This window comes from Talpa europaea (assembly GCF_964194135.1).
Source record: "Talpa europaea genome assembly, chromosome: 15".
NCBI lineage: Eukaryota > Metazoa > Chordata > Mammalia > Eulipotyphla > Talpidae > Talpa > Talpa europaea.
In genome coordinates, this window is record NC_140083.1 from 80,844,000 (window position 1) to 80,862,694 (window position 18,695).

The 18,695-nt window shown below is 43.1% G+C and overlaps 1 protein-coding gene across 1 annotated transcript; it reads left to right on the plus strand.

Annotated features, from left to right (window-relative positions):
* The first annotated feature begins 10,310 nt into the window (after positions 1 to 10,310).
* Positions 10,311 to 14,401, plus strand: MUCL1 (mucin like 1). Its single transcript, XM_084255049.1, has 5 exons — positions 10,311 to 10,428; positions 10,888 to 10,908; positions 11,025 to 11,057; positions 12,585 to 12,686; positions 14,207 to 14,401. Exons 1-5 carry the CDS (start codon positions 10,371 to 10,373, stop codon positions 14,236 to 14,238), a joined length of 246 nt encoding a protein of 81 aa, XP_084111175.1. The 5' UTR covers positions 10,311 to 10,370; the 3' UTR covers positions 14,239 to 14,401.
* The last annotated feature ends 4,294 nt before the right edge of the window (positions 14,402 to 18,695 follow it).

The following is an 18,695-nucleotide window of genomic DNA, read 5'->3' on the forward strand; positions in this document are numbered from 1 at the left end:
AATAACCAGTAGTTTGAGCACTTTTTTCCCTGTGCTTCTTGATTATTTGGGAGTCCATTTTATTATGTGAAGGCTTCTTGCAAGCAATTCCCAATGCTTATATTGAGTTGTCCATCTGTTGCTTAGAGGTATTTAAAGTGTTCTTTTGTGGTCTAGAGACTGTAAACCAAAGACCTAGTTAGTTACATCTATTGTGAATATCTTCTCCCATTCAGAGGAAGGTCTTTCCACTCTGAATGATGGTTTGGATCCGTTGTTTCTGGAGCGCCAGGTGAGCAGCCTTTCTGTCTTGCAGGCTGCAAGTTTCTGTTTCTGCGGCTCACTTGGGCAGCTGTGCCCTGAAGCAGCTTCAGCGATCTGAGAATGATGGTAGGTGTCTGCGTGGAAGAGCCTCTTTACAGGAGTCTTGGTCAGGAGCTACAGTTTGTTGAACTCTCCTTTGGATAAACAAGTTTCTTTTGTTTGTTATGGCCGGGTGCACCCTTCTTAGCTTCCTTATTAGTGTTTACCACTTCTTATTTCACAAATATTTGTCTATGTCAATCTTCTTATGTTATCATCTGAAAGCGTTCATTCTTTTCTTCGCATTCCTCATTTAGAGAGAGTTCCCATATTATGTATTCTAAATAGTATTGCTCTATACTATATATTATAAATATACAATAATATATTACTTATTGTTACCAATGATATATTAATATACAATAATATATTACTGTATAGTATAATAATATACAATATATAATATATTTATAATATATATATAGCATTTAGAGTAATAATATATATGATATGTATCATATATAGTGTAGAGGGTTGTGTATGAAAATGAATGGGAAACACACATGAATGATGTGGTATATTATAGATATATATTTTATAGAGTGCGGTAGGTGTTCACTGTTGACTCTTGTCTAGCTCAATATCAAATTGTCCTGCAGAATTCACTTCAATGTTAATTCCCCCCAGCCGTCTTACAGTGAGATCACTGCAGATTTGACCCCCTTAGTCTCTTTCATTTTCCTGTCTCTCTGTCCTTGTTCTACCCCAGACTACTAATGACCATCATTTTATTTCTATTCACTCTTTATGTGGGATTGTGTTATTCTTGTTCTCCATGGTTGTTTGACTACTTCCCCTATGAATTTCACTATCACTGTAAGAAATTATTACAAACTTAGCACTTTAAACAGTGAAATTTGGGCCTCCCTCATGCCATAGGAGTTAAATCTCATATCATGCTATCAACTTCTCGGCCAGGGAGCTACCCACATGGCGCGGCAGACCTCTCCTGCTCGCCCGCTGCTCCCCTCAGCAGTGGGTTGCAGTAGATCCGCCTGTTCTGCTCCCCACTCTCTCTGGTGAATCCTCTCACCCCATGCATCTCGGGCCTACACCCCATTTCTATGCATAAATAAATAAAAATAAATCTTAAAAACCAAGTAAAAATTATTATCCTAACTTCTGTGGGTTAGAAATTACCATGGCCATCTTGAGCTCTTTGTTCAGACTCTCCCAGTGCTGCGTCTAGGTGTCACCCAGCCAGGCTTTCCCCTCATCCTGAGCTCCTCTGGAAGTTCATTTGTTACTTTAGCCAATTCAGTTGTCACTGGTAACCGGGTTGAGGTGGCCCCTGACCTGTTGGCTAGAAGTAAGACACTGTTCACAGCTCCTGCGGCTGCTTGTTCACTCATGTGTGTTTGCCATTCACTTTCATAACCAGCCCCGGAAATTGCTTGAGTTTCTAATCTTACTGAAAGTCTCTTCCTTCCTGTGATAAATCGGGCCCATCCTGATAACAGCTCTGTGCATACAATGACCTAAGGTGTAACAATGGAATGTCTTGTCAAATATACAAACTTGAGCAATTAGCACAAGTCATTTTGTGAATCAATTAGAAAGTCTATCTTCTCTATTCTACCTCCTGGTTTCTAAAAATGCTGACTTTCCTAAACACAAAAGACATTGAATGCCGCAGACCAGCACAGCAGTAGACGATGAGGCCGTCTCAGGGTTGAGAGACTGCGCAGGGTGGTCAGGGATTCGGCTAAAGAAATGACAAACAGACACACTTCAAGAGAGAGTGTAAATCTGAGTGCAACTTTATTTTTGTTAGTGGTCAGTATATATATGTTTTTTCTAAAGGCATAGGAACAGTGAACATCAAAGAAATCAGTTTGTTCATAGGTTTAGCTTAATTGACAGGGCAGTGATTTATGTCCAAAGTTATACCTGGACCTAGTCTCATTCCTAATTGGACAGGTTATTAACTCTTTCTATATTCTTGTACTAATTACTACTACTATTATCTACTTATGTTTACTCATAATTAATTGTCATAGGTAAATTTATATTATAATGTAGTTAATATCAAAGGTACTAAAGTTAAGCACATAATAGAAAGATTATTAAACTACAATTCTATTATAACACAGTGTTTAGTAATGTTTCATTTGCATTAGCCTAATTATTAAATTACGTATGCTTTTTAATTAGCAATCAATGACCAGAAAAAGGAAAGATTTTAGAGAGACAGTTGTAGCAGAATAAAGTTTATGGGCCTTGAGAAAGCGAGATAAGGTTCCAGGTGGTCAGCATTTCTTTTAATCATCTTTGTGGCAGCTTCTGGTGGTCATTATTTCTTGGCAGGCATTCGGCTTCTCTGCATCTTAGGGAGTTTGCTGTTCTCCCCCTGCGCGCATGGTTCCTTGCCCACGCCGGACCTCAGGGACCATGGCAACAGCCATTAGCCCTGAGGGTCACTGCAGGGGGAGGTGCAGCAATTGAACTCCTTCCATGGCTCCAAATGCTCTTGTTCCATTTCAGGGGTTGAATGTGACAAATACCAAGAACATCAGCTGTCACCGCTGTTCTGATGGGCCGTTTGCCTATGACCATCTGTTTTTCTTTAACTCATTACAAAAACGCCAGCTCGAGATGAGCAGGTAGAACGGTCCCTCCATTTTCTCAGACCAACAATTATAGAGAGCGGCCCTTCTGATCGCTCAGGTAATGGCCAGTGATCTGAAAAAGAAAAGTGCTCAGACCGATAGATTCGATTCCTCTCTCTTCTAATTGGCGATTTTGGTAGTGTCAGGCAGCAGAACTCAGGCCTATTTCCACTAACATTTTGATTGGAAATCCTGCCAATAAAAAAGGCAATTGGGAGGCTGTTTCCATTTTTATCATTGTGTGTTTTCCTGCTGTGTGTACATGTCATCCCTCCATTTCTTACCATCATGTTCTAAGTCTGTCTGGAGCATTTTCCCTTTGTGAAAAGTTTGTATTTGTGGGGCCATTTTGAAATGGAGTCTGGCAGTCACCATAGAGTAATGGCGTTCCCTGTCTGGCCTGTACTGGGTCAAAGGCTTTGGAGTTGGCCAAATAGCAATTGTTTAAACGTTGCTGCTTGAGAAAACATCACGAGAACCAGCATCCTGATCATAAGGCGTGAGGACGGTGCACTCTTTGCCAGGAGAGAGGATCAGTGAGCAGCAGAATCTCCTGCTTGTTCGGGCTATTAACTCTCTACCATTCACCTCCTCACTTCGCTCTTATTTTCCTGTGAAAAAGGGTATTTGAGGTCAACTAATCTGATGCATATTTGACTCCAAATGCTATTTCACTGAAATCTTAAATTTTTTTCAATTTTTACTCACTGAATAGATCCAGGCTTCATTAGACACAGCCGTCTCTGAGAACTGTGCTTTGATGTCTGTTTTTCCTGTTGCTTTGAGCCATAGTAATCAGACACATGGTCACAGACGCTGAGGAATAGAACATGCCACCAATCCTAGTTCTTGGAAAACAGCTTTTCTAATCCTTCTTCCCTTCTATTTTGTCTTTTAAAACTCCTTTCAAAAAAGAGTCCATTGGGTCACTCTTTGGGTTGTACTGAAATGATACTTCCCAATTTGAAAATCAAAGACCCCAATAATTTATATTGTTTCATTTGGCCTCAAAGCATTTGTTTGTTTGAAATTCTCGTGAAAGCCACTGACCTCATTACTTCTTGCTGCACACTTTGTATTTAAGTATTCACATTAAAAATCGAATGAGTGAGTTAATTTTAAAGGCGGGGCAAGAAAAGAAAGATCCTATGCGGCAAAGCCATCTTCCCCTCACGGAAGAAAGTAGCCCTTATGCGGATTACCTCACTGGTGCTAATCGGGAAATTCTAGATTGGTTGATTTAAAAGTCAACTTTTGGGAGAGATTGAAACTTAGTTTCAATCTTAGTTCAAACTTAGGTTGGGTGTTAAGTTTTGGTGGAGCAAAGCATCAAAAATTGTGTCTGATTCTTGTATGCTGATTACAGTTCTTTAAGCTCAAAGGAGCAAAGCTTCCAGAATTTTAAAGTTTCCAGAATTTTAAGGTTAACACCATAGTTGGTTCATGAATATTTTGCTTTATTACTGGTGTTCTAAAGATACATTAAAATTCTTCATTGATGTTTTTGATAAAAACAGAAACAACAGCCCCAAATGGGTCCTTTATGCCAAGCCCCACAAAACTTAACATTTAATCTAATTGTAGCTCCACCTGTCATTAAATGGATAACATGGTACCTTGGTTCCCTTCTATAACATTATTTTTTTCAATACTCACCCCAATTGCTTCAAGAAATGTCCTCCCTCATTTTTTTATGCATATATAGTTATTTATTTTGCATTTATCCATTCACTTGTTTTTCCTATTTACCCACATTTATGAAAAGCTTAGCAAGTGATTGACATGCTTTTGAGTCTTCTGGAATGGTGTTAAAGAAATGAAACATGTTATTTTGAGAAGGGAGACAGAAAACCAAGCGGTCAATGAGCAAAGAGAGTCATGAAAATATAACATAGTGATATATATTACCGTGAGAGTAAAGTCAAGGTATGGGCTGGTACATTGAAGATCACTTTAGTTGGAAGCCCCCGTAGACTTCCAAAAACAGGTGACATTTAAGTGGAGACCAGATGGAAATGGATGACAGCAGCCACAGGTGTGACAAACAGCAGAAATGTGCTCTGTCTGGAGGTTGTGCTGGGTGCACACAGCATATTCCAGCACTGACAGTCGCTGTGCAGCCCCATGTGGCCCTTAGCTCCTCACCTTGGGTCCCAACACCAAATCCTACTGGGGCGCCCATCACACTAAAACTTTGGTTCACCCTTAATCTTTGTTATAAACTCTGCAAATGGCTCTCTTGTTAGTCTCTGTGTAGTTTATTCTTATTTTGTTGAAACTCCATTGTGTATCCTTCCATCCCTATCAACACTACTGCGAGGTTTCCCAGCCTCTGCATGGTGTATGGTCAGGGAGGAATGTCTGGGTTTGGACTGAGTCCTTGATGCTCCTCTCAAGGACTTCTCTTCACACTCAGCTTTCTTTTCTGGCTTCTTCTTGAGCCTATCAATCTTTCTTTTTTCTTTTTTTAAAGATTTATTTTTTTATGCATAAGAGCTGGGGTACAGGCCAGAGATACGGAGGGGGGCGGTGAGAGGATTCATCCGTGACAGAGTGGGGAGCAGAACGGGCAGACTAACTGAAACACACTGCTGAGGGGAGCAGTGGGCGAGACAGGAGAGGTGTGCTTTGCCACATGGGTTGCTCCCTGACCGGCCTGGGATTGAATTCATGCTGCAGAGGTTGTGGATTGTGGATTGCTTCATAGTGCAATGCTTAACCCCTTGCGCCACCAGGGAGGACCCTTAATCTTTCATTATACTCTCAATCAGTGTGCACTGGTGACTGGGACCAGATTGATCATCACTGGGTAGATCCAGAGATTAGAAAGAAATGTGATGTCTGTATGGAGAAATATTAGTGTCCCCAATTTAGGATGACCAACTTCCACTTTTTTTCTAACTGTTTAATATTATAAATTGTAACACAGATGGTTGGAATACTGGAATTGAAACCATGTAAAATATATTGTGAATGAAATTAAGATAAAGTTTTAGATCAGAGCACTTTGTTTTTTTATCAAAAATTATTAATGTTGCTTGTATGTTATAAACCTTTACATTTCAGAACAGAAGACGCATAGGTAAACAGGGTTGACTCAGCAAATCATGGAAGAGGAACATGAAGTGATTGGTAAATACATGCCATAGTTCAAATTTACTTTAATCCTGGAAATGCACATGAACATTAAACATTACTTCTAACCAATCAGATCAGCTATTTGGATTGAGGTGACATTGACTGATGGCAGAGATGATTCTAAAAGTTCTCTCTTTTATTTTCTTTCTGTTCATATTAATTTTTAGAGTCCTCTGGGAAAGCAATTTGATGATCTCTATGACCTTTAAAAATGAGCTTATGATTTCATTCAAAGCCACTGGGAGAGCTATAAGATAGACGTAGAAACTTGTAAGCAGATGTGTCATCAGAAGCTTAACTTTGACTTAAAAACTGGCACCAGCAAAAAGCTAGACTGGAGAATGGGTTTCTGGTGTGAGGATAGGGCCTCGGTGTTGACCATCCTCCTAGAGTAAATGAAAACCTCCCTCTTGAACTAGATGCTGGTAATTTGAGTTCCAAGAGGACTTCTCTTCACGGGTGCATTATTTGTCAGTAAAGGGAGCATTTCTCCACCGACAGTGAGATGGGCCTCTTGTACTCAGTGTACACATGTTTATTTATGAACATTTATTTATTTACTTATGAAAATATTTTTATTATTAAACAAATTTTAAAATTCCCCATGTTCGCACACTCCACCCTCTTCCTCTCAGGTAACGGGTAAGCTCGGTTCTGTTGTTAATAGCCACTGGCTAAAAAATACTTCTTTTTTTGTCTATTCATTTGCTTTGTTGACTATGTTTTCATATTTGTCTTTCTTCTTGCTTACTTCACTTAGGATAATTTCCTTGAATTCCGTTTTCCAACAAATGGGAAATTTCTTTTTTTTTTTTTTAATAAATTTTATTGTTATATTCCCCATACAATTGCAGCCCCCCATTCTGACCCCAATCCCTCCCCTCCCGCCCCCGCCCCCCTAAAAGTGTCTCTGGTTCATAGTTTTTTGTTGATTTTGATTTTCACTTTCTTATAGTTATTCATTTTCCTGGTCCCTTATTTAAGTTTTCTAGATTCCTGCTATGAGTGAGACCATTCGGTATTTTTCTTTTTCTTTTTGGCTTATTTCGCTGAGCATGATCCCTTCCAGCGCCATCCATGTTGCAGCAAATTGCATGTGTTTATCTTTTTTGAATGCTGAGTAATATTCCATGGTATATATGTACCACATCTTCTTGATCCAGTCATCTATTTTTTCATTGGCTTTTATAGTAGAGTTGTGGTCCATTTGGTTATTTATCACAATATCTTTATCTGGTGGTTCTATAGCTAGACTATTGTAAATATGTAAATATTTTAAATATTGCTGCAATAAATAGAAGAGTGTATATAACTGTTTGAGCCAATGATTTTATATTCTTTGCATAGATACCCAGAAGTGAGGTTGCTGGTTCATATGGTAGTTCTATTTTCCTTTTTCTGAAGTGACTCCCACTGTTTTCCAGAATGGTTGCACCAATTTGCATTCACTATATAAAGGATGCTTTCCCTCCACATTCTGGCCAATACTTGTTGCTACTTTTGTGTGTGTGTGTGTAAGTCATTCTCACAGACGTGATGCTATATCATTGTAGTTTTGATTTACATTTTCCTAATGAAAAGTGGTGATGTGCTATTTGACGATCTGTTCGTCCTTTTTGGAAAAGTGTGTATTCAGATCTGCCCATTTGTTTTAATAGGTTGATTTTTTTTGCGGGGGGGAGTTTGTTGAATTTAGTGAGTCCTTCATATACCTTGGATATTAACAAATAGCTTTTCCTTTGTACAGGCTATCTTTCTGTTCCGTTGATATTTTCTTTTATTAAACAGAAAGTTTTAAACGTGGTTAATCTCAATGGTTACGTCATTTTTGTTTCCAGTGCTTTTGGGGCTGAGTCCACAAACGTACTCAAAACCTAATGTCATAGAACAAGTTACTTATGTTTCCTTCTGTGTAATTTATAGTTTTAGGCATTCCATCCAAGTCATTAATACATTTTGAATTTTGATTTATTGTTGTGTGTGGTTAGTGAGTAGTTCAGTTACTCAATCACATTCTTTGGCACCAGCTATGCTCATTGAAATTATCTGCAGTTTTCCTGTGTTTGTGTGTGTGTGTGTGTGTGTCTTTGTCTAATTCAGGGGGTTTTGCCTGGAAGGGAGCTGTCTCTGCGGTTCGCTCATAGCAGTTTCCATCAACAAAATCTTGCGCATAGTTTAATTTCCAACTGCCAGGACCTGAGGGTTGTAGTTTTAGCTTGGACTTAAGGAAGTGAGAACCATAAATGTACGTAAATCTAGCAACAAGCCACGGCGGAGTGGGGTTTGTGTCTCATCTACTGATGGATCCAGCGAGAGAGAGGAGCCTCTTGGGCACTGTTTTTGGGAGTCACAGTTAGACCCCATTCTGCTTCTGGTAAGTTGTGCCAAAGTTTCCAAAGACTTGAACTGTACCTGTCTACTCCCAGGGTTTATAGGCTCAGATAGCCAGATCCTACCTTCCACTCATGCTGCCTTGGTAGAAATAGACTATCCAATGGCCAACTTGCTCCTCCGATGGCCCAAGTACCGGGTGCTTTGTCCTCTGACCCTGGTTCCCAGCAATGAGCCCCAAATGTGCTCCTCACACTTCAGTTGTTCTTCAGAGGAAGACCATTCCATCACCACAGCTGGCTTGGATTTTCCAGGTGAAAGGGTGCCTGATGTGTGAGTGAGTCCTCAGTCCCCCAAAAGAATGTCCGTGTTATATTTTCCTCATTCCTATATTCAGTAGCCGTACACCCGTGGTGTTCCATGTGGGAGTATGTCCACATTTTCCTATCCTTCCTGAAGTTGTCTATTACTTTTCCTCATGAAAATGCTGATCCTTTATTAATCGCGGATTTTCCAGGAAGTTGGAAATTCTCTGTCTGTGTCTCTATCTATAAAATGTAGTGAAGTGTAAACCTAGTGTTTTTCTTATCTATTTATCTATCTATCTATCTATTCATCTATCTACCTACTATTATGCCAGATATAGCAAAATATTTAAAAATAATGAATAAATATTGAATTTCATCCATTTTTTTCTATGTCAATAGTCATGATTTTATATTTCATTCTGTGAATTGGATGACTAATTTTGGTAGACAAAATAATGAGCCCCCTAAAATATTCATATCATAATTGTTAGAATCTACAAATGTGTTAGATTACAAGGAAAATGAGATTCAGTTTTCAAATATTATTAAAGTTGCAAATCTGATGAACATATGAAAGGGAAAGATTTTTATGGATTATATGGTGGCCCCAATTGAATGAACAAAGGTACTTTAAATATGGCAGATGAAGGCAGAAAAGTGAGTTTCAAGGGGATGCAGAATGAGAAAGCCACAGGATCTTTAAGCTAGAGAGAGGCTATGAGCCCAGGTGTGTGGGCAACCTCTGGAAATGATAAAGAAAGGAAAATGGATTTCCTCTAGGTTTTTCCAAAGCAGTATACGCCTGCATAACTTGTCATAATCTAGGGACATCCATTTTGGACTATTACTCTCTAAAAATGTATGATTATAAATTTGTGTTTTCTAAAGCATTACATTTTCATTGATGAGTGTGGAGAAATAGAAAACGAATGCACTGACATTGTTTGATTGTCACCAGAGACAGTAGGCACCAGAACAGGCGGATCTACTGAAATACACGGCTAACAGGAGCAGCGGGCAATACAGGAGAGGCCTGCTGTGCCATGTGGGTAGCTCCCTGGCTGGGTGTGGGACTCTGGCTGCAGTGGTGAGAGTGCTAAGACTTAACCCTTAGGCCTCCAGGGTGACCCCCACATCCTGATGTTATAGAGCATGGTTCTTAGATCAGCCTGCCCTAGCTTTATGATTCCCCTTTGAGGAGACACAGGACTAAGCAAACCATGATCTTATCACTGCTAATACAAGAGCATTGCAGGTTTGGAGTAGACCAGAAAGGCTGGATATGGGATTTCTGAGGGTTATAGGAAGACCTGGTGATCACGGTGTCATGCCATCCTGCGGCCAAGAGGAAGCCTGGAGGAAACGTTGCTGGGAAAATATTTAGTGTGAGTTGAAAACCAGGTCAGAATTGAGGGGTTGCAGTTTGATCTTTCCAAAGAGCCTCGGGCTGTCTTGTTGATTCTACAAAAGTTTGAGTACAAACATTTCTTGGCATGAGCTAACCCGGATTCTGACCTGACAGCTCCTGATTGGTGCCCTCTGCCTATATAGCATGGGGATCTTGAATCTGGAAGCTAGAGACCTCACATCTGCTGGGCTCTGAGCTGTCCTGTCCGTGCTCCCTGCTCTTCAGCTGACCATCATGAAGCTCTTGGCTGTCCTGCTGCTGGTGGCTGTCTCCACCTTCCTGGTCTCTGGCCGTAAGTAAAGATGCTTCCCTGAAAATAAGGATAATGCGTGTTTTCCCTGGAGAAACAGTGCATCAGGGTATGACTTCTTTGGGGATGTGGGTCTGTGGGATCCTAGATGCAGGCTCCTCCTGTCACCTCCAAACTCTGCCCCGTCACCATGTGGACAGACCTTTCATGACTGATCTGCCCCATCCATGAGCTTTTCCAAACCCAATCCAAGCTCTGCTCAATTTCAGTGTTGAAATCAGATATTAATGGTGGTGTCAGGAAGATATGCTTGGGAAGGCCCTTGGAGGGCTTTAGAAGAAAGCAGAAAGGACCACATATTACGTATTTGATGTGGCTTTGGAGTTTTATATTATTTGCATTTTCTCTCTCAACATGAAGCTTTCAGCTGTGACAGCCTGCAATATTGCCCGTTCTCCCCCGGTGTTCACCTACGTCTGATTAATTCTTTTTCTCTTTCAGAGACAACTGCTCCTGCTACTGGTGAGTCTGCACTTACACTTCGTCTCTTTCCCGCAATGGTGATTTTCCACGTGCATATAATCTGCTCCCCCCTCCCCCACACTTTCCTCACCCCTATCTATTCCTTGTCCTTGCAGCGGCACCAGCAGCTACAACTGGCGCCACCACCGGTGAGTCCCACTTGCCCTCTTGGTGCTGGCAGCGGGGACCTTCCCCTGTCACTGTCACGCCTTCCCCCTGGGTTGGTCCTAGTGAGCCCTTAGGAAAACCCTGGGAAACCTACGCTCAGGAAGATTAAGTTGATTTCAAACAGCAAAACTGCTGATTTGTATTGTATGTGGATTGATTATCCTTGTTCTTCAGTAGAGAGGACTGGGGTATCTATTTGTGTCCCAGCAATTTAGTGGTACGTTTGTCATGTCTTTCTGATTTATATTGATTGCAGGGCTGCATCTAACACTAGTGTGTGAAAGAGAGGCCAGGTAGTAGCAAGATGAAGGAGGCAGCATCATTCCTAAATGGAAAATGACATGAGGAATTAGATCACTCTCCTGGGGGGGATGGAAAATTATACACATAGGGATGTGTGCGCGTGTGTGTGTGAGTGTGTGTGTGCACCTTATTTCCAGGCTGATGTCTGTTTTTTTCTCTCTTCTGAAACACAATATTCAGGACCGAAACCCCTGTCAGTGTGGGCATCTTCCAGGGGCCGGTGCATTCTGTAGGGGTGTGTGTCTTGCCCGCACAGGTGTGAGGTGCATGTCTGTTTCATCCACAGCTTGGTCTGGTGTCTTTGACCCTGGGGCATTGTTTCTTGCAGTCAGCCTCACACAATACCCATACATCCTACCTGTCATGTGAGCTCCATTAAATATACTCCCTTTCCTGAACGAGTCCTGATCAGTGTGGCAGATGTGTGCATGGTGATGGCACTATCTGATTACTGAGGTCGAGTCAACTCACACATGTGGGTGTGACACTTGCTCCTTGCCAGTAGCTCTGGTATAAGCGGCAGGGGGTGATATTTCTAAGCCTGAGCCTATGGGATTGATAGGGGATTTACTTATTCTCATTATTTCCAGAACTCACCATCTCTCCCATCATGGCTCACGTCTCTCACATATTTGCTGTCATGGTCAAGTCCTCATTGACACAAAATTTGAGTCGAACAGGACCCCCTCAGCCCAGGACCTGAGGCAGGGATTTTAATCGTTCCAATCAAGAGTCACTATTATTATCCTCTGAGGACCGGTGACTCCTGCTTCCCCAACACTTACTCTTAGGTCTCTTCCCTCCTAGACTTTCCCCCCCAGCTCACTCATTCTGCTGCCACGGAAGCTGCTCAGGCCACGCTGCCCTTGGGGCAGGACCAGGAGGTCCGTCCACCAGGGATTTCCTGCTTCCCCTGAGCGGCAGCTCCTGTGACGGGAGCACACGTGGGTCTGTCTTCTGTGCTCGTGTCCTGGAGAAATGATTTGCTGCCCCTTGTGTCAGCCTCAATCCTTGGAGGGAAACTTCAAAGTCTTTCTCCCACCAAAGCCGGGAGGTGTAGGAGCGAGGCAAGAGGCAGGTGCAGTCCAGCTAAAGCCCTGGCAGAATCCGGCGTTTCAGAGAACTGAGTGTGGGGGGTGTTGTCTCAGGCTGGAGCGGGACAGACTTTCCTCCACTGTCTCCACATCATTTCTTCCTAATTTCAGCCTCTGCTACTACTCCAGCTACCACGGCTGCTTCAACTGCCGCTGCTACCACTCAAACAACTGCTTCTACAACCCCCACCACGAAATCTGGCCTACTAGGAGGTAACTGGCATCTGTGTGGGGTTCCTACTTTCCCTGGGTTTCCAGTTCCTCCAGGAGTGTGTTTTTTGGGACAGTGAAGAGAAGCCATTAAAAAAGCCTGGACTTTTTTTTTGCCCCCATATTTTTAAAATGTTTCTTGTGCTGTTACAAAGCCAACAGATAGAATCAAGCGAGCAGGAATCTGTGGATTTTGTTTACTGACTTTGCCTATTTTGCTTTCAAGTTACTGACATTGAAGGTGAAAACACGTCTCCGGCAGGGAGGCTGAGAGTCCCCGGCCAGAATGCAGTGGGGCAGCGCGTGTCCTGCGTGGGGAGCGCGTCCTGGTCCCCAGGCAGAGGCAGTTCCAGGCTGTGTCCGGGGTCAGGGCAGGGGGCATGTCAGGGGTGAGGAGGGGGTGGTCGGAGCTCAGGTCATTTCTTGGACAGCTGTGGCTTGTGTGCCAAGGGTCTGCCCGGAAGGCACCTGTGGGTCTTATGCCCAACACCAGGCGGGGCCTCTGGTTTCTCCACCGCCACGAGGAGACACGGGGAGTTGCTGCTGTGGCATCGCGGCCCTGAGGAGACGGCTCTGGGGGTCCTGCTGCACCAGCCACAGCCAGGATCGCACACGGCGGCTGGAGACACGTGGGGCCTGTTTGGTGCGAAGTGTGCTCCCCAGGAGAAAGGCCAGCGCACAGGCCAAGTGTGGCCACGGGTCAGGGACATTCAATGCCTGATTTCAGAAACCTCCTCGTGGCCTGCTCTGGTATTTCCACAAACAAATAGGTTTAATGAGGTTTTCATGAGAAAGCTGTCCTGAGTGCCCCTCCAGGATGACTGGGCTTTGGCAACCCCCTGAAGACCCTGTTCCTGGAGGATCCTGAGGGTTCCATGGGGAACGTGTCTTCCTAGCCCTTGTACGTTTTCCTTCCCCCTCAGCTTCTTGTGTGCTCGAGTAGAAAATGTGCTGATTTAAGAGTATTTCTGTCACCATAATATTCAATTCACACTCATTTTGCATCTCCTACTACCTCCTTGCAATGAACATTTGACAAGAAATAAATGGAAAAAATTACCAAGAGAAGCTGCTCTGAACACGTGGGCAGTAACAAAAGGGGTGGATTTGGACCTAAACAGTCAAAGCCTAACACAGTCTTCAAATGTTGGTTTCCATGTCATCATGGGGGCCCATGAGGGACACGTGCTCTGCTCACGCATGTGCCTGAGGAGCTGCTGGGGGAGACAAGGCGGGAGGTGCTGGCCTGTGGGCACCATGTTACCCGGGAAACTAACGCTCCCCCGGGCCTCCTTGTTGCTTTGCAACTTCCAGCCTCCCGGGCTTCGTCCAGTTGCTGATGAAATTTACTTTGCACAGTTGCTGCCTGTCTGTCTTCACGATTTGAAATCTCCTGTCCCTTGACCCCACTGACTCCAGCGCCCTTCTTTATTATTCTTCCTACCCCGACGAGTAAAGTCACATACTTTCTCCTGTGTCAGAAGGCTTTGGACAGCATCTCATTAACTTTTTTCTTCTTGCAGCTCTAAAGGACATTATCAGCTATGGCCGTTGATAGGGTCCATGAGATGGCATCAGCCTGGCCCTGCTGCATGTGATCGGCTGCCCTGGGCCCAATGTCCCTTCATTTGATTTAATTCAGCTACTACCATGCCTGCCTCTCCCCCTTGCTCCTCATCGTTCTCTCTGAAATCAACTAAGCAATAAAGATAAGCAACAGCAAATGGGTGCTTCTGTGCGTGGTTGGGTGGGGCGACGCAAGGATTAGTTAATCCAAGGGCAGCTCCTCTGAGCTGACCCACAGTATTGGGATAGGCCACACCTGGCCGATGGGAAAACACCAAGTTCCACTGAACACTGCGCGAGACTGGAGCTGTTTGTGTCTGACCTGCACTCACAGTGGGAAATAGTGTCTCCTGTTGGTCTCAGGCTCCTGAAATTGAACAGAGTCACTCAGTGACTATGTGGAAAATTGTGAGCAAAATCCCTGCAGAATTCCTTTCAGTGTAGCTCACACAGAAGGAGTTGATGTGAAAACCATTGAACATCTTTACATAGGCCTTTCTCTTATGTGAGGAGCGGTTGCTTCTTCATCACCAGTTGCAGCTTAACTCTCACTTCTAAATATCGAAATTACCCAAAAAAAGAACAAATCCCCAATAATCCCCTCACCCCGGGACCCTCCCTGCAGTTCCGGGCCTGCTCCTCCCTTCCCACAGCAGTGAGTTAAAGCTCAACCTTGCCTTTGTGGCTTTTGTCCGGCAACTTCTTTCCTTTTCTTTTTTTTTGGGGCGGGGCTGTTTTGGGTTATTGATCTCATAATGGGGATGGGCCCTACCCACTGCCCGCTCCTGGTGTGGCCGCCATCTTTGTTTTCCTTCAATCTTCTTTCCTCCTGCAGATGTGATCCTGCATTTTCATTTTGGTTATATTCCCCATACAATTCCCACCCTCCCTTTATTTTGACTCTAGTCCTTCCTTCTCTCCCCCCGCCCCCTCCATAGTGTGTCTCTGGTTTATATTTGCTTGTTGATTTTGATTTTTACTTTGTTTTGATTAGTCTTTTTCCTGGTCTCTTATTTGGGTTTTCTAGATTCCTGCTATGAGTGAGACCATCCGGTATTTTTCTTTTTCTTTCTGGCTTATTTCGCTGAGCATGATCCTTTCCAGCGCCATCCATGTTGCTGCAAATTGCATGTGTTTATCTTTTTTGAATGCTGAGTAATATTCCATGGTATATATGTACCACATCTTCTTGATCCAGTCATCTATTTTGGGGCATTTGGGTTGTTTCCAAAGCTTAGCTATTGTAAACAGTGCTGCTATAAACATAGGGGTGCAGGTGCTCTTTGGAATGGATGTTTCTGTGAACTTTGGGTAAATACCTAGGAGTGGAATTGCTGGATCATATGGAAGCTCTATGTTTAGTAGGTCCAGAAATCTCCACACAGCTCTCCACAGTGGTTGGACCAGTTTGCACTCCCACCAACAGTGCAGGAAAGTTCCTTTTTCTCCACACCCTCGCCAACATTTGTTGTTGCTAGTTTTTTTAATACATGCCATTCTCACTGGTGTAAGATGGTATCTCATGGTAGTTTTGATTTTCATTTCCCTGATGACAAGTGATGTTGAACATTTTTTCATATGCCTGTTGGCCATTTGCATTTCCTCTTCAGAGAAGTTTCTTTTTAGCTCTTCTGCCCATTTTTTGACTGGATTATTTTCTTTGTTGTTGCTGAGTCTCATCAGCTCTTTGCAGATTTTTGTGATCAGTCCTTTATCATTAGTGTTGGGTGCAAAAATGTTCTCCCAGTCGGTGGGGTTTCTCTTTGTTTTGGTTATTGTCTCTTTTGCTGTGCAGAAGCTCTTTAATTTGATGTAGTCCCAGCTGTTTATCTTTTCCTTCACTATCACTGCTTTGGGTGATGTGTCTGTAAAGATGTCTTTGAGGTGCATATCATGTAGTTTTTCGCCTATATTTTCTTTTATGTATTTTATGGTTTCAGGTCTTATGTCTAGTTCTTTAATCCATTTTGAGTTGGTTTTGCCCATAGTGTGAGGTAGTGGTCAAGCTTCATTCTTTTGCATGCAGCGACCCAATTTTCCTAGCACCATTTATTGAACAAACTTTCTTTGTTCCAGTGCATATTCTTTGCTCCTTTGTCAAATATTAGTTGACCATAAAACTGTGGGTTTATTTCTGGATTTTCTATTCAATTCCATTGGTCTGTGTGTCTGTTCTTATTCCACTACCATGCAGTTTTGATGATTATGGCTTTGTAGTATAGGGGCTCCGTGCGCTCCCACTGCCCGCTCCCGGTGTGGCCGCCATCTTTGTTTTCCTTAAATCTTCTTTCCTCCTGCAGATGTGATCAGAAAACTACCTCCTCCTATAGTCCCACAATAACTGAAATAGGTCAGCCTTGACCTTCTGCATTGGATGGGCTGGCTTGGACCAAAATGTCCCTTCATTTGATTTAATTCAACTAGTACCATGTCTTACACATCTCCCTTGTCTCCAATCAGTTTATGTGTTGTTAAAGACTCAATAAAAATAAGCAACATCATCAAAAATGGAACATTTTGTTTGTTTGGGTGGGGTGATACCATGTTTTTGTTAATCTTAACTGACCTATATCATTGTTATATACAATACTTTGGCTGATGAAAAAGATCTAAATGCCCTTATATTGCTAGAATTTCTGGTTGTTGGCCTCTGAACTGGCTGTCACTGCTAGGGAATATTGTTCTTTTATTGAACACAAGCTCACAGGCACCAACATCAAAGTCTTTCGATAAAGAGATGAAGTGAGGTAAAAAAAAGAGATGTGTTAGTGCATAATTTATTTCAGTATAGCCAAAATGAAAACTGGGTGCAAACCTTAAAATAACAATGTAATATTATAATAATGAGTGACCACTGCTCTATTATCAATTACAGCTTTAGTTTCCCTTCCAAATTACCTACCCCAAGTAAAAATCCTATGACATGTCGTATCAAGTGTCCTGAATCTAGACACCCACTCCTGATGCTCTATGCCCATCCTCCACTGCAATGAGTAATAAGCACAACTCTTACACTTATTGTTTTATGATGGCAGCGTTTTTACTGGATACTTCGGGAGCTGAATTCATAATGTGGTTGGACATTATACACGACCAGACGTGGTTTCTTCGTCCTGTCCACTGTGGACCTCTCACGCTCAGGTTTCATGTAGTCTTCGTAGGCTCCCATAGTAGCAAACGGGTACTGCCAAAGGGGTGTAGCTTGTATCCAGACAGATCATGTCAGTGCTGGGCAAAATCTGTGTCAGATAATGTTATCTACCTTTACAGGGGGAGGTCGAAGCTTTAAGATCACAGCCTGAATTATAGAACATGGTTCTTAGACCACGCTTCCCTAGGCTTTGATTCTGCACTGAGGAGACACAGCCCTAGCCAACCATGCTTGTGGAACTGTTCACGAAGGAGCGCTGCAAGTGGTGTAATCAGGAAGGCTGGGTTCGGGCTTTGTCTAGCTTGTCAGCAGCTGGTAATCACGGCGTCACCGTGTCTCATACACCAAGAGGAAGCCGGGAAGAAGTGCTGTTGCTGGAAAAATAGTTTGAGTTGAACCCGGGTCAGAATGAAAGGGTTACACTTAGGATCCTTCCAAAAAGCCTCTGGCTATAGTGTTGATTCCAAAGTGATTTGTCTGAGTACAACATTTCTTGGCATGAACTAACCCGGATTCGGACCTGACCGCTCCTGATTGGTGTCCTCTGCCTATATAATATCAGTATCCTGTATCTGGAAGTTAGAGACATCACGTCTGCTGGGCTCTGAGCTGTCCTGTCTGTGCTCCCTGCTCTTCAACTGACCATCAGGAAGCTCTTGGCTGTACTGCTGCCGGTGGCTGTTTCCACCGCCCTGGTCTCCGGCCGTAAGTAAAGATTCTTACAGAGAATAAGGATAACACTTGTTCTCATGGGAGAAATGAGGTATGAATTCGTTGTGGATGTGGGTTTGTGGTGCTCTGGAATGCTGTCTCCTCCTGGCCTCTACTCCAGATTCTATTCCCTCACCATCTGGACCTACCATTCAACACAGATTTGACTCTCTCCTTGGGTTTTTTTTTTTCAAATAGCTCACTTTTAATGTTGAAATCAGATATTGATGTTCGTGTCAGTGGCGCGGCGGTTGAGTGCTGGGTTGTGAAGCTGCCCGCAGCCTCTGCAGCGCCGGTTCAATCCCCGGCCGCCAGGGGAGGGTCCCACATGGCGCGCAGACCTCTCCTGCCACCTGCTGCTCCCCTCAGCAGTGTATTTCGTCAGTCTGCCTGTTCTGTTCTCTGCTCTGGCTCTGGTGAATTCTCTCACCCTCCCATGCTTCTGACAGTACCCAGTGCTTCTATAAATTAATAAATAAATCTTAAAAAAAACAAAAAACCAAACGTATCTTAGACTTACTCTACCACTACTCCCTTGGAAAGATGATCAAGTCCCATTTGTTGCCAAAACATTTTCTACCCAA

Bases quoted from the DNA above. Each gene is read 5' to 3' on its own strand.
- MUCL1 (XM_084255049.1), top strand. From the start codon at position 10,371: ATGAAGCTCTTGGCTGTCCTGCTGCTGGTGGCTGTCTCCACCTTCCTG. The intron at 10,429-10,887 runs GTAAGTAAAGAT...TTTCTCTTTCAG, and splicing joins CACCTTCCTGGTCTCTGGCC to AGACAACTGCTCCTGCTACT. The intron at 11,058-12,584 runs GTGAGTCCCACT...TCCTAATTTCAG, and splicing joins TACAACTGGCGCCACCACCG to CCTCTGCTACTACTCCAGCT.